Here is a 13,702-nt window from a genome sequence, read left to right as displayed (position 1 = left end):
TGGCTTGTATCAATATCGCCTGATACTACACAAAAAAATCATCGGAACCCTAGTATTAAGTTGCTCCACATCTGTGAGCAGTAGCACTCTATAACCCTTTTGCAGATCTTGCTAAACATTCTACTAATATGAGTTATATGATGTGTATGGGAGCAAATTAATAGGTCATAAACAACAAGAATAAGCACCGTTCAATAGTTCCTCTGTGCTAACTGCTCTGTGTTGTTGCTATTGTTTTTATATTTTCTTTAGCCAAAATCACGTTTATATTATACGTTTTCTCTCTTTCTGAACACAATCAGGACGTGATGATGCCTATGTTCATGGTTACTTCTGTTGATGATCTGTCACAGAGCTGGATGATGCACATAGACAGCACTTGTTCCACCAAATAAAAATGGTCTTCTGTCAAACCTAAAGGTTTAATGGTTTAAAACCAAAAATTGTTCATGGTTCATTATGAATTTATGTAGAGAATAGATCAGCAGTCATAAACTATCACAGATTTACCTAATTGCTACCAACACAGTATGAGTGTCTTTAGCCCATACCACAGCAACTAGCTACGCTAACAGAAGTACATTTCCAATTTCAATAGTCACAACTTAACCATAACACCGTCTGGAATCTAAAACTGCATTTCAGCACCGCAAGAAGCCACGTGAACCCTTTTTCTTTTTTCCAACCTGAGACGACTGCTTATCCAAGCTGGCATTGTTAGTCTAAGTTATTTCACCGTCTGTGGGCTGTGACTTCAGTTAGCAGGAGCTTGACTAGTAGCTGCTACTGTATGTCTAAAGTGGAGACTAACAAACTTCTTGCCTCTCATTTGTATTTGACTTTCATGAATAATCAATGATTAAAGATTGTATAATACCTGTTCATACGCACCTGTACTATATCATCGCTCATAGCACAAGGGTATGGTACAACACATGTATACTTTTAACAAATCTGGTTGTTTAGAAAGTCTTTAAAATTGTTTTGAATGAATTCATTTGTTTTTAAATGAAGAAGGCAAGAGTTTTTCATGTGTTTCCAGTCAGTTTCTGTGTTATTAACCAAACTCTAGTATGGATTATATTCCATTCCACAGAGCTGCCTTCTACAGTATATCATGGAATGTTCCCCATCTTGTTTTACTACTGTATAGTTTCTCCTTTAGAATATCAGTTATGTTCCTTCCTCTGGAATACCATCTCGACTTGCTCATTCACAATTTTCCTACTCTTTATTATACCTGATTGTTTTTTTCCCCGATTAGAAGTTTCCTTACATTTAACACCACTGACCAGTTCCCACAAAATCTAGTGCATATGCGACTTTAAAAATAAATACAAAACTTCAACCTCTTGTCTTCCTTCTCATTACCAAAACATCAACTCACACTCTCGTGGGTTAGTAGCAGTTCTTGATTCCAGCAGTCCAGGGAAAGCTTTGAATAAAATTGGAGAACATCAAGGAAAGAAGCATAAAAAATATGCTTTAATAACATCTTCTATGCGACAAGCCTGTTGGATGTGGTTGTGTGATTTTAAACTTGGCTTGTCCTGAACGCCATGAAATCCTAGAACCTCCAGATGCTTTTGCAATGCTTCTGAGGTTGCTCAGGGGAAAGAACAGGGAGTTTGGAGGAGGCAGACAATTCAGTTTAGCACATTTCAATGTGACCAGGTTTAATTGAAGTAGAAATGTTCCAAAAGGCCCATTGAACTAGTCTTCATATGAAAAATGAAATTATACTATTATCCTTATTTTACTCAAAATATTAAAACCTTAACATAACAGTAAGCGGTTTTACAAGCCATAGTAAGATTTTGATCTTATACTTCGTCTTTAATCAGATCCTGCAGGATCTTTGTGTCTTGAGCGCTCCACTGGACCCAGTTCCTCACCAGCAGGCCCACCTCGTTCCAGTTCAGCTTTACCACTTCCAGGTCTTTCTTGGTGTTTTGTTGCCACGTCGCTTGCAGGTTTTCTCTTCATTTCACCAACTTATTTCTTTGGGATAGTTTTTGAAGAGTGTGGCTAATACATATTGGTCGCAATGCTATCCTGATTGATCTTCTTCCACAGGTGGTTGTTCTCGGTCACCACTCCCCAGCTACGTACAAGAAGATGTTGGGTCTTTGTCTTTAAGGAGTTCTGCTTGGCCCTCAACAATTTTCTGCATTGGGGCCCTTAATTCTTTGTCTGTAACTGCTTCTGCATTAACAACGTGGCCAAGATAAATGAACAAATACATAAAAGCCAAAAGTACTAATTGTGAAGCCCTGTTTTCAAAATTAATGGTTGAGACTAATGAGTTCTTCTCAATTCTTTGTTGCAATGCAAGTAAAACATCCTGAAACATGCCTAATAGTACGCTTAAACGAAGCTTCTTAGCTGTGCTTTTTAGATCCTTTTGGATAGAAACATGCACTCAATAATTAAAACCTGTATTTCTCTGGTTTCAAAAAAAAACCGCAGACCGGCAGCCACAGAAGTCGGCAGTCGCTCTGCTGATCAACAGTGGCAAGGCAGAATTGCATTTGTATAACAATTGGATCAAATGTCCAACAATCCGGGAGTGCTTTGCTTTAGAGCTCAAGCATGCTTCCCTGTATTATACTAGTACAGTGAGCTGATGACAAAGCAGCTCCTGTCCACTCAGAGTTTTGTATTTTTATCATTATGTGCAGCAGCAGTCCTTTTCTTTTGTGTTGTGGTTGGGATAATAATGGCTGACAGTATGGAATGCATCCCTCTCTTCCTTCGATGCCTTTCTTTTGCTTCCAACCTTGCTTGTAATGAAGGCGTGTATTAAGGCACAAGGAGTGGGTAATGCTTCCCACATAGGGTGCCCAACAACCGGACTAAGTGTTGCAGTGTTAAACCACAGCGTGCGGCTGAGCAGAACGCTCACTTAATCCTTAAATGCCATCCCTGCTTAATCCCAACTATGTCAGGTCTGATATACCAGAGGAGAGCAGAGCCTTGGATGGTTTTGGGGCTGTCAAAGCAGTTTCATTTCATGAAGCTGTGGGCCCTCAGATGGTAGCCTTTAACTCTTTTCATTTGTCTTCAGCTTGCTTTCTTCTTCTCTGTTTTGTCATTGCACAAAGTGAGGTTTGATCAGTCTGTTCCAGTGTCTTTGACCCCCATGCATCAATGCAGGATTACATTTTGTGTTTGAGAGTCATCTGTCTTAGTTGCTGTGTACAAATGGTGTACAAGGACAGTTTAAAGAAGAATTAACTTTTATTCTGCTTTAAAGAGGAATTAAAGCTCCCATGTAAACATGGCCACTGTGGCAGAAACATCCAAATACAGACTAAATTGAATGTATTGCGGGGTGACGTCATATCACAGGTACAAAAATGACATCATGCAAAACACTAGCTGTGTTTCCATTACAGTTTTTGGCCAAATAAAAGCAATACTTCCCAAATTTCAACAAATAATAACGCTTTGAACGTGTTTCCATTGAAGGTTGATTTGGGTAGGAGCCTCGTAACTCTCATGAAATCTCATCCCGCAAGACTTCACTACAGGAAGATGGACGCTCAAAACCTAACACGCCGCATTCCTTTGTTGTTTGCTGTCTAATATGTCAATAATATTTTGCTGAAGTATGATGCTAAGAAATGTTGCGATGTGTTCTTCTGTCCACATGTACCACACCATGTTTTCTAGGAGAAAAGTGGTCATGTAACTAGGTACGTCGCGTTAAGTGTTTTCATTGCCCTTTTGCAATATTTTTTAATATCAAAAACATCTCAAAACCTTTTTAGCAATATTTGAGTGTTTTTTTAAATGTAGGTATTTCCTTTACCAATTTTTATTGCGCTATTCAGATTTTTTGCATTTCCAAACATAATGGAACAATCCCCTACTGTTTTCATTGTCTGACAAAAAAAATCACGTAAGAATGAAGTAAAAACACTTCTTAAAGAAACTTTTTGGCTTTGGCGTCGTCTTTTCATTTCCAGAATGGAATGTGCAATAATTTTCTTGTTAACCAACACAATGATTGATTGTGGTGGAGTCAAAAACAATCTTGTGAGCCGTTTGTGAGTGAATTCTCTTTTTCTTGGAAGAAATACCTTCCATTTATTGATCTATGCAGTGTTGATTAGTTATTGGCCCCAACAGCATTGAGACACCATGTTTAAACATACTTTTGTGACTGTTCTGATGTAAGATTTTAATTTCAGTTGTTGTATCTAACCTAGTGGCAACCAGGTGTTCACTATTAGGAGTTGCATGTGTTTGTTTAGTCAAAGAAACTTCTACTCGCTAGCCCAGAAAACACAATGTGTGGAAAACACTGTAGGTTTCTGCAACGACTAAACTCTCCTTCCAAGGAAAATCAAAACCAAATTATAATCCACAAAGTTGATTGGATTTGTCAAATCTTTTAAATGAGTCTCTCCATCTTTGTGCCATTCAAATCATGCATTCCTTTCCTTTTGGTAACGCTGTACTCCTACATCATCTGAGACAAACATGTCAGTAATCTGACATCACTGGTGCTTTTCACAAATGGGCAGATTTCCTTCATTTAAATAAGATTTAAATCATTCCTTCACACTTTCTCATATTTCTTTCCAACCCCTTTGCCTCTTTTAGTCTTCATCAACACAGGCTTATAAATGTCTGTTAAAGCATGATATCTTCACTTAAACTAAATAATCTGATTAATTACCTTTAAGTACATTGTTAGCTACAGCATAACGTAAGACAAACAATTATGATTATTTGAATGTCAGCCAGTATACTGTAACCAATACATCCAGCTAACAACCACAACTCTAGGCCATGTCCCTTATACCTGGTCATTAATAGCTACTATCCTGCAGGTTTCTCTACTCCTTAGGTAAGTAAAAGCAAACACACAAGACCAGAAAAGAATATTCCTGCCCTTGAGTCAAAGCGCTACACAAATGTATATTCTGAACTACGCACTCACTACTCGAAGACCTTTACCTTGAAAGCACGGTTAAAATTGTCAAGAGAAAATCAAAGGAAAACATTCAGAGCTCTCCTTTTTTTAACACAGGCCTCCAACCTCGGTCAAGCTTGTATTAATGTTGTTAATCACATAATTTGCTCTGGACCTATAATTCTGGAAAATCTGCTAACTGTGTGTTTGTCCCAGGAGCAGCAGTAAATATGAGTATGTCTTGACTAGGGTTGAGCTTCATTTGAATTTGAACGGTTCTGATTTCTCATTTTGATTTCAATTCCTAGTGATTCCTGATTCTGATTCTTTTAATAACCAAGGTAAAAAAAAAAGTTAACATGTTTTAAACGAGCTAGCCTGGCCGAAGCCGTGCAAAGGGAGCTAGTTACGCCCTAACGCAAACACCTGCGGTAGATTCTACTTTGTTGGGTCTTCTGTTCAGCAGACTTTGTATCAAAATTAGCAATCAATAAATTGAATGAGTCTGGGAGAATCGGAAAGTTAGTCCTGGTACCAATCGATGCTCAATGCCCAACCCTAGACTTTATTGTTATCGGTCATAGTAGTTTTTTTATTGAGCTTTGTCTGGGCTTGGTTCTCTTTGAAAATCATATTCTCCAATCAAAATAAAGAAAAGAAAAGAAAACAGAATAAGAGATTGAACCTTTTGGTTTAATTTTGTATCCCAAGAACTACATTTAATATTGCAACATTATCAAAGGAATAATGCCCTGGATTGTCTCTCATCTAATAAAGCAAATATAAAATGAATGTTTATTTATTTAAGGTGGAATCAAGTGTAACATGTACTAATGTTTCCTTTACTGGACCAGATTAGTGCGATCACGTCTGTCCCATCTTGTCATCAACACCCGTTTGTTCTTGTCCAGGTTCAGGAGAATTCTGGAACGTATCCCAGCAGACATAGCGTGTTTAAGGCAGTGTAAACCACCATGGATGGGACTCAGATCTATTGCAGCATATGAGTCAAGTTTGGAAGCTACCAGCGCGACTTGGACCACAGCCGTAGTTTGGCTTTTTTCTTTTTCATTTCAACTATGTTTTAGTCATTTAAAGTACGCCCATGAATTTGCTTTGTTAGATGGTAATTGTTGAGCTCTGTTGCGCCCCCTCATGGTGTAACAGGACTACAGATGGAGCTGTGCGGTTCAAACACATTTCAAGCCATCAGCTGTTTGAGGCGATGGACTGAGTGATGGCAGTTCATATAAACACAGCTCTGTGCACCTGCCTTCAGTGGAACAACACAAAGCCCATCATCAACTAATGAGATGACGTTTTGAAAGACACAATGAATGACTTTAGTTACATTACTGAAAGCCTAACTGGCCAGTGTTGTGTTTAGACTGTGATCAACGGCTGACTGGTTTGAACCTACAATGGCGTATTGCTAACATTCTCAGAGTGTTTATAGTGATGATGTCAGCTGTGTGGATATTGGTTACAGTTTGATGTCTTTACTGGAGAAATGCAGATGCGCGGTGTGTGCTTTCCACTGTGTGGTGGAGGCTGAAGTGCTGGCTGATGGTGGTGAATGAGTAGATTAACCACAAGAGAAATGGCACAGACACAATAAGCCACAGCTTGCCCACAGTGGAACAAAGTCTGCCCTAAATGTTCAGTGTAACAGTACACGCAGCGCTCGGCCGTGTGTAAATACACACTAATGCTAAATCACTGTTTAATTGCTGTAAGGTGCTAGGTGTGTTTTATCATATTCTGAGCTCAACAATATTGTCACTTTACAACAGAGGATTCGGCCTGATTGTGCCTCCTTTAAAGAGACTTGTGGTCCTAATTGTGTGTTTAATTAAAAGTGTGTTGGCAGATTGACATACAGTTCCTGTAATATCATTCATTCCTGATTTCTGTAGACTATGGCAATTTAAGAATAAAGTGTTTTGATTGTAAAAGAGAATGGCTAAAATTTAGTTATTCAAAATTGTATTTATTTGTATTTAATTGTTATTTAACCAGGCAAGACTGATTAAGAACACAGTTCTTATTTCCTACTGTGGCATATGGCAAAAAGCAAAACATTGAAGGAAAGAGAGAAGGAGCTAAAAAAGCAAAACAATGTTTAAATTAAACAAGACAATTTAAACAATAGATTAAAGAAACATACACTATAAAAATACAGTACAGTGTAAAGATATTTACAAGACAGCTAAAATATACAAAACATCTCTTTCCAGGATTAAGGATGTTTGTTTTAGTGAAGGTTCTGTTTATCCAGCTGCAGATAACAGTTATTGTCCAACATAGTTTTCATTATGTGTGTTCTGTTATAATTGTCAGATTATATTTTTTATACTACTGCTATAATAACCCTAATGTCTTTAACACATGTTCAAACTGAGTTTTTCCAAACACTGTTAGGTTGTACATTTTTAGCATTGAGCAACGTAACTTATTTGCAAATGTTTCCTATCTCAACATTAAACTGCTAAGATAATACTTTCTGTCCATTTAATTGGTTTCATTTTCAGTTTTGTAAATGTTTGTTCCTGTAAAAACCTACATTCACGATCATATACCCAAGGCTATGTTCCATCTGGCCTGGCCCATTAGAAAGCCCCACACAGCAGCTGTTGTAAGTCAGAAAAATGTATATTCATGTTTTAAAAATCTAGGTACTGTATATTTCTCCTTGAATACTTAATGCCATCAGACTTTGGCATGCATTAACTCAGCTCAGTGTGTTGAGCAGACTGTCAGAAGTCTAAAATCTGACACAGTGATTGAAGGCCAACAATCGGCCCACAAAGTGCAATAGTTCATTTAGGGAAACAACGACCTCATCTGTAGCGAAAGCTCTAATGAGAGAGAATTCCACATCAAAGCGTGACAGTTGAGTGAGTAACCGACATCAAGCCATTGCACTAAATTACAAGAAAAGAACATTTAGTTTTACTAATGTCACTGTCAGAAAACTGGCCTCAAAAACCTACAAGACAAATATAAGAAGAAGAATCATCAATCTTCCTGCATCGTATGTGTAGTTTATTTTTGCAAGAAAAACAAAAGGCAATGTCTTAAAACATCGTGATTTTGAAGAGAAGTGCCCTGAAAACCACCTCTGATCTCAGACATGCATTGAAAAAGAAACCCAGTATGTCATATGTGGAAAACTTGGTGAACTGTTTAAACTTGATATTGCAAAAGTTATTTGGCGCTGTTTTGTGTTGCACACCTACAGCATAGATGGCTGTCATAAAACCCAGCTAGCAGCAACAACAACATACTGTAGGTTCTTTCACATGAGTGATGTACAGATGTTTGCCAACATATGGAAAGAACCAGCATTCCAAATGCAACGTTGCCTTACGTGTGCATAGAGTTTAAGCTTTTATGTTTTTTCTGTCTCCTCTGTGGTTTGATCTGGACCTCCAGCTGGGTTTAGAAGGAGCTTCCGTCTGAGCAGGAGAGACAAAAAGACCAACAAGTCGATGTACGAGTGCAAGAAAAGTGAAATGTACGACACGGCTGACGTGCCCACATATGAGGAGGTGACCCCGTACCGAAGGCCCAGTGGAGGGAAACACAGACTTGTTGTGTTTGTAGGTGAGTAAGCAGCTGATAGAAAATCTGACTCCTCCAAAGTTGAGCTGTTTTTTGTTGGTCGGGACCCAAAAGTGGGATAAAAATGTTGTGCTTTTAATTTAAAGTGGATATAATCATGAAGCAGAGATATTCACTGGTGATAGTCTTTTTATTTGAATGTTTATTCTAGAATCAGTACCTGCTCTGCATTAAGGTTTTTAAACGTCATACTGTGAAATTTTGCACACAAAAATGTGATCGTATGATCCGAGCGCCACATGATCAACATTAATGTCAGTATTTAAAAAAATGACCAATCAAGCATTGATACAGGAAATAACAGAGACTTTGTGTCTTTTTTATTGTTGTCATTTTGCATGTGTTTGATTTTTCGTTTTGTGTGTTTTTGGTCATTTTGTGCATTTTGTTTCTTGTTTTGTGTTTGTGAAGTCATTTTGTGTGTTTTTATTATAAGTTTGGGTGTTTTTTCATCATTGTGTGTTTTTGGAGACCATTTTGTGTGTTTCTGTTCATTTTGGTTGGTCTGTTGTGTATTTAAAGTCATTTTTGCGTATTTATATTGTATGTCTGTGTATTATTCCATTATATTGTGTGTGTTTGGAGACCATTATGTTTTATTATTGTTCTTTTGTGTTCTTGGAGTTTTTTGGGGCCTCCCTAAATGTGGCTGAGGGACCATGCGGCCCCCAGTTGCCCATGTGTGATCTTCTGATTGAGATTATATGGTGTTTAGTGGGGATCAGAACAGTTGAGGACCCCTGTTTAATAATGATGTCATGCTCTGTTGCTGTTACAGTTGGCTCTCAAGATTGTAGATTTTAATGAAACTCCTCACCTCTGAGATGGTGACCCCTACATGTGATAGAAACATGACTCAGCAGTCACAAAGCTCCACAACCACCAGGTGGTCCAGCCTTGGCCTCCCATGAACCTCACCACATATGACTCTGGAATCACCCGCTGATTTTTCCTTTCCATCAAATGGAAAGACCAGACCTCATGTTAATCAATCACATTCACAAATTTAATTTTCTGCACCTCCGCCTCAGTGTCCTTTAAATTTTTGGACCGTTACTACTCGCCTGGAGGAGTGGCTGTTACGAGCTCCTCCAAAAAAGCTTCTTAATGTGCCAAGGCCTTGAAAATAGTTTAGCGGTTTCTCGTATTGTTGGAAAACAAGCATCGCCAGTGAGCAGTGGAACAATACCATGAGCCAGGTGCAGTGGTGTCTTTCTTGGGTACCATCAAAGAGTTGGGAGGCTTTTCCACTATTTTTCCGTTTTAGGTTTGTGACAAAAAAATGTCAAAAATGTCCGAGACAAATATGAGACCATTGAAAGGCCAACATTTGACCGTGATTCCTCTGATTTTTCCACTCATCAGGGCAAGAGATTCAGTTAAGGTTTGAGAAATCTAACATCTGTTCCACTCTGTATTTTTACATATTGCAACAGCGAGGCCGCCCTCCTTGTTTCTATCCCTCACACACTCTCCCTGAGCTGCGCTCTGATTCAACGGGCCTTCACACTCCTATACAGAGCATGGACTTCATCAGCCGCCGTGCTCATTAGCAAACACATTTTCCCTCCGTCATGTCCTGGCCATACTGAGGACGCTGAACCTCTCCTACCTGTCAACCTAATGTAAATAATTTCAATTAACTCCCATAATTTGGAGGACAACCTATGGACAATTTCACATGTAACAGAGTGGAGGGCCAAGGAAAGATCTGCTTTGTGTTTCCATGAATGCCTCCCCTATGCTTGTCCTCCTGAGAATTGCTTGATTTCTCCTGCTACTAAACCTTTGTTTTAAACACATTTCATTTTTCCTCTCGAGCTGCTCTGCTCCGTATCTGTTAAGACTTATATACATCATTTAAGTACTGAGTACAAGGCGGGTAAAGGTCAAAAGTCAATTTGGACACGAGGTAATCTAACATTCCTCTTTTCGGGTCATGGGACTCGTGTTTGGACAAAAAGGCTCAAATTAGGATTTCAATCTAGAATATAGTCCAGCCGTGGTAAAGCAATTATTGTGGATCAAGGCTGTCAAACGATTTTTCTCTCAGGGGCCAAATACGGAGCAGTTTAATCTCAAGTGGCTGCAGATTTTGGGTGGAAAAAAAGAGCAATTTCAACATTATTGTACCCAAGTTTTCTCTTCAACTTATAATTGATATATACAGTATGTTAGTCACCAATAATATCCAAGCGATAAATGACAGCTATCAGTCACTGCAAGAGTTTCCTTTCATAATTCCTTCATTATTTCTGACTGGATTTGGAGCCATTTAGAGGTATTTTGTGAGTAGTTATTTCAATTCAAAATGACTGCAGTCATGTGATAAAGTCGATTTATGACATGTGTTACGACCCCCTCTAGGATGTGACGTCAAGGCTTGAGGGGCCGCAACATAAATAGGACACCAAACAGAAATCAAAGGTTATCAAAAGTATTTATTAACAAAATTCTAAAAGTACCAACAGAACAAACTAAAAGGGACTGGAGACCCTGGCCAAACTGAACAAAACTAGGGAGGACACTGGGCCAACCCTATACAGGGCCGTCGTCCCAGCATCCACCCTCGAAACTACAAAACATACAAAAGACTAAAACTACCGGAACACGAAAACAGGACTACCAGAAATCTCCAGTCCAAACTAAAATAACAAACTTACAAAGACGTCCAGTGGGGAGCTGAAGAACTCTCCCCACATGTCTGCTGCTGGTCAGTTGTTGTGCCTCACGCTTTATAAGCTCCTCCTCCCTCTCCTACCTGATTACTGATGTGAGCCAGTTGTGTTAGGAGAGAAGAGGAAGGGCAGGCTGAGAGACCAGGAGACACCAGCCGTAACAACATGTATTGTGGAGTTTCATGGAATTTATGACTTTTGAGGGACTAAGATATCTAAGACAGAATTAATTGGTAATCTACACAATGATAATTTTACTTTCTCCTTCGGCCAACATCAAAATGCTTTAAAGGGCCAGGTTTGGCCCCCGGGCCTTGAGTTTGACACGTGTTGTAGATGGACGTCACCGAGTGCAGAACTGTGCATGGAAACAAGGCCATGCGACACAACAGCAAACAGGTAAATATGATTTTGGCTCTTATCTGACCTATAGACCTATATCAATCTGACCTGATGTGACCTTGTTATGTTTTGCGATTTGCGTGCAGAAAAGTAGAGGCGTGGCTTCTGGTAGATTGCAGAGGCAGTGGGAGGAAGTGGAGCTGTTTAGGGCGGGACATAGAGACGTCCTCTCAGAAACTCTGGATAGCAGCTTTAAGATTTTGTCAACGAAAGCTGTTACAGTTATAGTTAATGCATTTTTTTAACATTCAATTGCCATTGATCAACCTGATGTGGGACGGTATAACTGTATTTAATGTGATCAATGCGCAAGATCACATGAGTTTTGATTGGATTTTGTTCCATGTGACGAAATTCTAGTTTAGTTTTTATTAGTCGACAAAATTTTGTTTTGTTTTTATATAGTTTTCCTTTGCATTTCATTTTTAAGAAATTGGTCATAGTCTTATTTTTGTCCCTTTAAAATATGTGGTCGAGGAAAACTATGAAGACATTTTGTAGTTATCAAAATGACTGTTACTCAGTTTAGAATGAAAAGTCTGACCAGATCACTGTCATTTTGTGACAGTTTGGCTTTGATCAGTTAAAGGTGTTCATCAGGAAAGGAATAATAACAAAACCAGGATTAAAGTAAACATATATATGCAGAAATAAGGTTGTGCTTATTTATTACAACAAAATAAGGACTCCATCAAACCAAGCACTAATCATTTAACCTAAAAAGCATGGTTTACAAGAAACCTTCTCAAAGATTCAGCCAAATAAATAAATCACACATCCCAAAACCAAACAAATGACGATCAACAACATCTCTCTTCTGGTTTAACATGCAGGGACGCTGAGCGTTTGGAGGTAAGGGTTGAGCAGGAGGTCAGTGTAGTAAAGAAGTACAGCAGGAGCTGCAGAGGGGACGCAGCTCTGGATTCCTGACTTGGCTTTAACTCTGCACTTTTCCACTTACTCTCCCCACAGTGTTTTAATATCAAACATCCTACTCAACTAAAGCTTTTCAGGAATGCCTGAATGCTTCTGTTTTTTATGGGGAACACACAGGTCTGTGGTGCACACTAATCAACGACCTGCTGCCTGCCTCTTGTACAACAATAATCACAGTCTGAGATCCATTTGAAAATAAACCATAACGCTAATCTGTGTTTTTTCTGCATTTATCATGATATGGCTATATTTTTAAATCCTGCAAGCAAAGTTTGACCTAACGACACACGATGACCAAAGGTTATTCATCTTTTAATTGACTTTGCTGGTTGATTTCACTTTTTCCTGTAACTCTAACTTTCATAAAAAATAGCTTGGGGTTATTTATTAGAAATCAGCTACATCAATGCACACTCTTGCCAAAATACCATGCTGTCACCCCATGTGTGCAAGTGTCCTGATATAATGCAGACTGTTAGTTAAAAGCTTGGGTCGGGGCTCTGGGGATCTCCTTTTCTTCAATAACGTACGTACTCTGTACTTGGCCTCGAAGTTATTAAGCTGCTGTTATTGGAAGCAGATTCTCTAATAAGTGCTATAGTTAAGTCTGACACTTTCAGTGGCCCCCAAGTCTGTAAGGGCAACATCCATGAAGGGAAATGTAAACACAGTAGCACCTTTTACAATAGGATATAATAGCTATACTGTGGTGATAGATGGGTTAAGGGTTAACTCTAACCCCACCCAGCTGCTGTTGTTATTGTCAAAAACAATGCTGAAGGATAAGCCATGTTTGTGGTCATTAGATGTTGGGCTCCTGTTGACAGGTTTAGCTGGAAAAATCACCCAATCATCAAACAGAAAGCCTGCTGCTGCTATTAGTGTCATACCACACTATCTGAGACCAAGACTTTTCCAAGGGCAGAATTCAGTGACACCAAGACAAGACCAAGACTTTTGAGAGTTGGGGCTGAAACTACATTTTAAAGATCATTCTCTCTATAATTTTAGTTTTTTTTAAGTACATTTGACAGATGAAAACAAGGTGTCGACAACGCTTTCAAAACACAACATGCAAAAATCCCAAAGCCTGACATTGTTTCAACAAAAGTCCAGATTTTTTTAAAATATCAGAAAA

General features: G+C 38.8%; 1 protein-coding gene across 2 annotated transcripts in view; it reads left to right on the top strand.

Annotated features, from left to right (window-relative positions):
* mpp7a (MAGUK p55 scaffold protein 7a) overlaps positions 1 to 13,702 on the top strand; it is a 235,382-nt gene that overhangs the window by 195,693 nt on the left and 25,987 nt on the right. For both annotated transcript variants that reach the window (XM_028434276.1, XM_028434274.1), the window contains exon 12: positions 8,360 to 8,530. In XM_028434276.1, coding sequence (XP_028290077.1) covers positions 8,360 to 8,530 — 171 coding nt within the window. The remainder of the gene's footprint in view (positions 1 to 8,359; positions 8,531 to 13,702) is intronic.

Source organism: Gouania willdenowi, chromosome 20, assembly GCF_900634775.1.
Source record: "Gouania willdenowi chromosome 20, fGouWil2.1, whole genome shotgun sequence".
Classification (NCBI taxonomy): domain Eukaryota; kingdom Metazoa; phylum Chordata; class Actinopteri; order Blenniiformes; family Gobiesocidae; genus Gouania; species Gouania willdenowi.
Note: the sequence above shows the minus strand (reverse complement) of the source record. Positions and strands in the feature narration are given on the sequence as shown.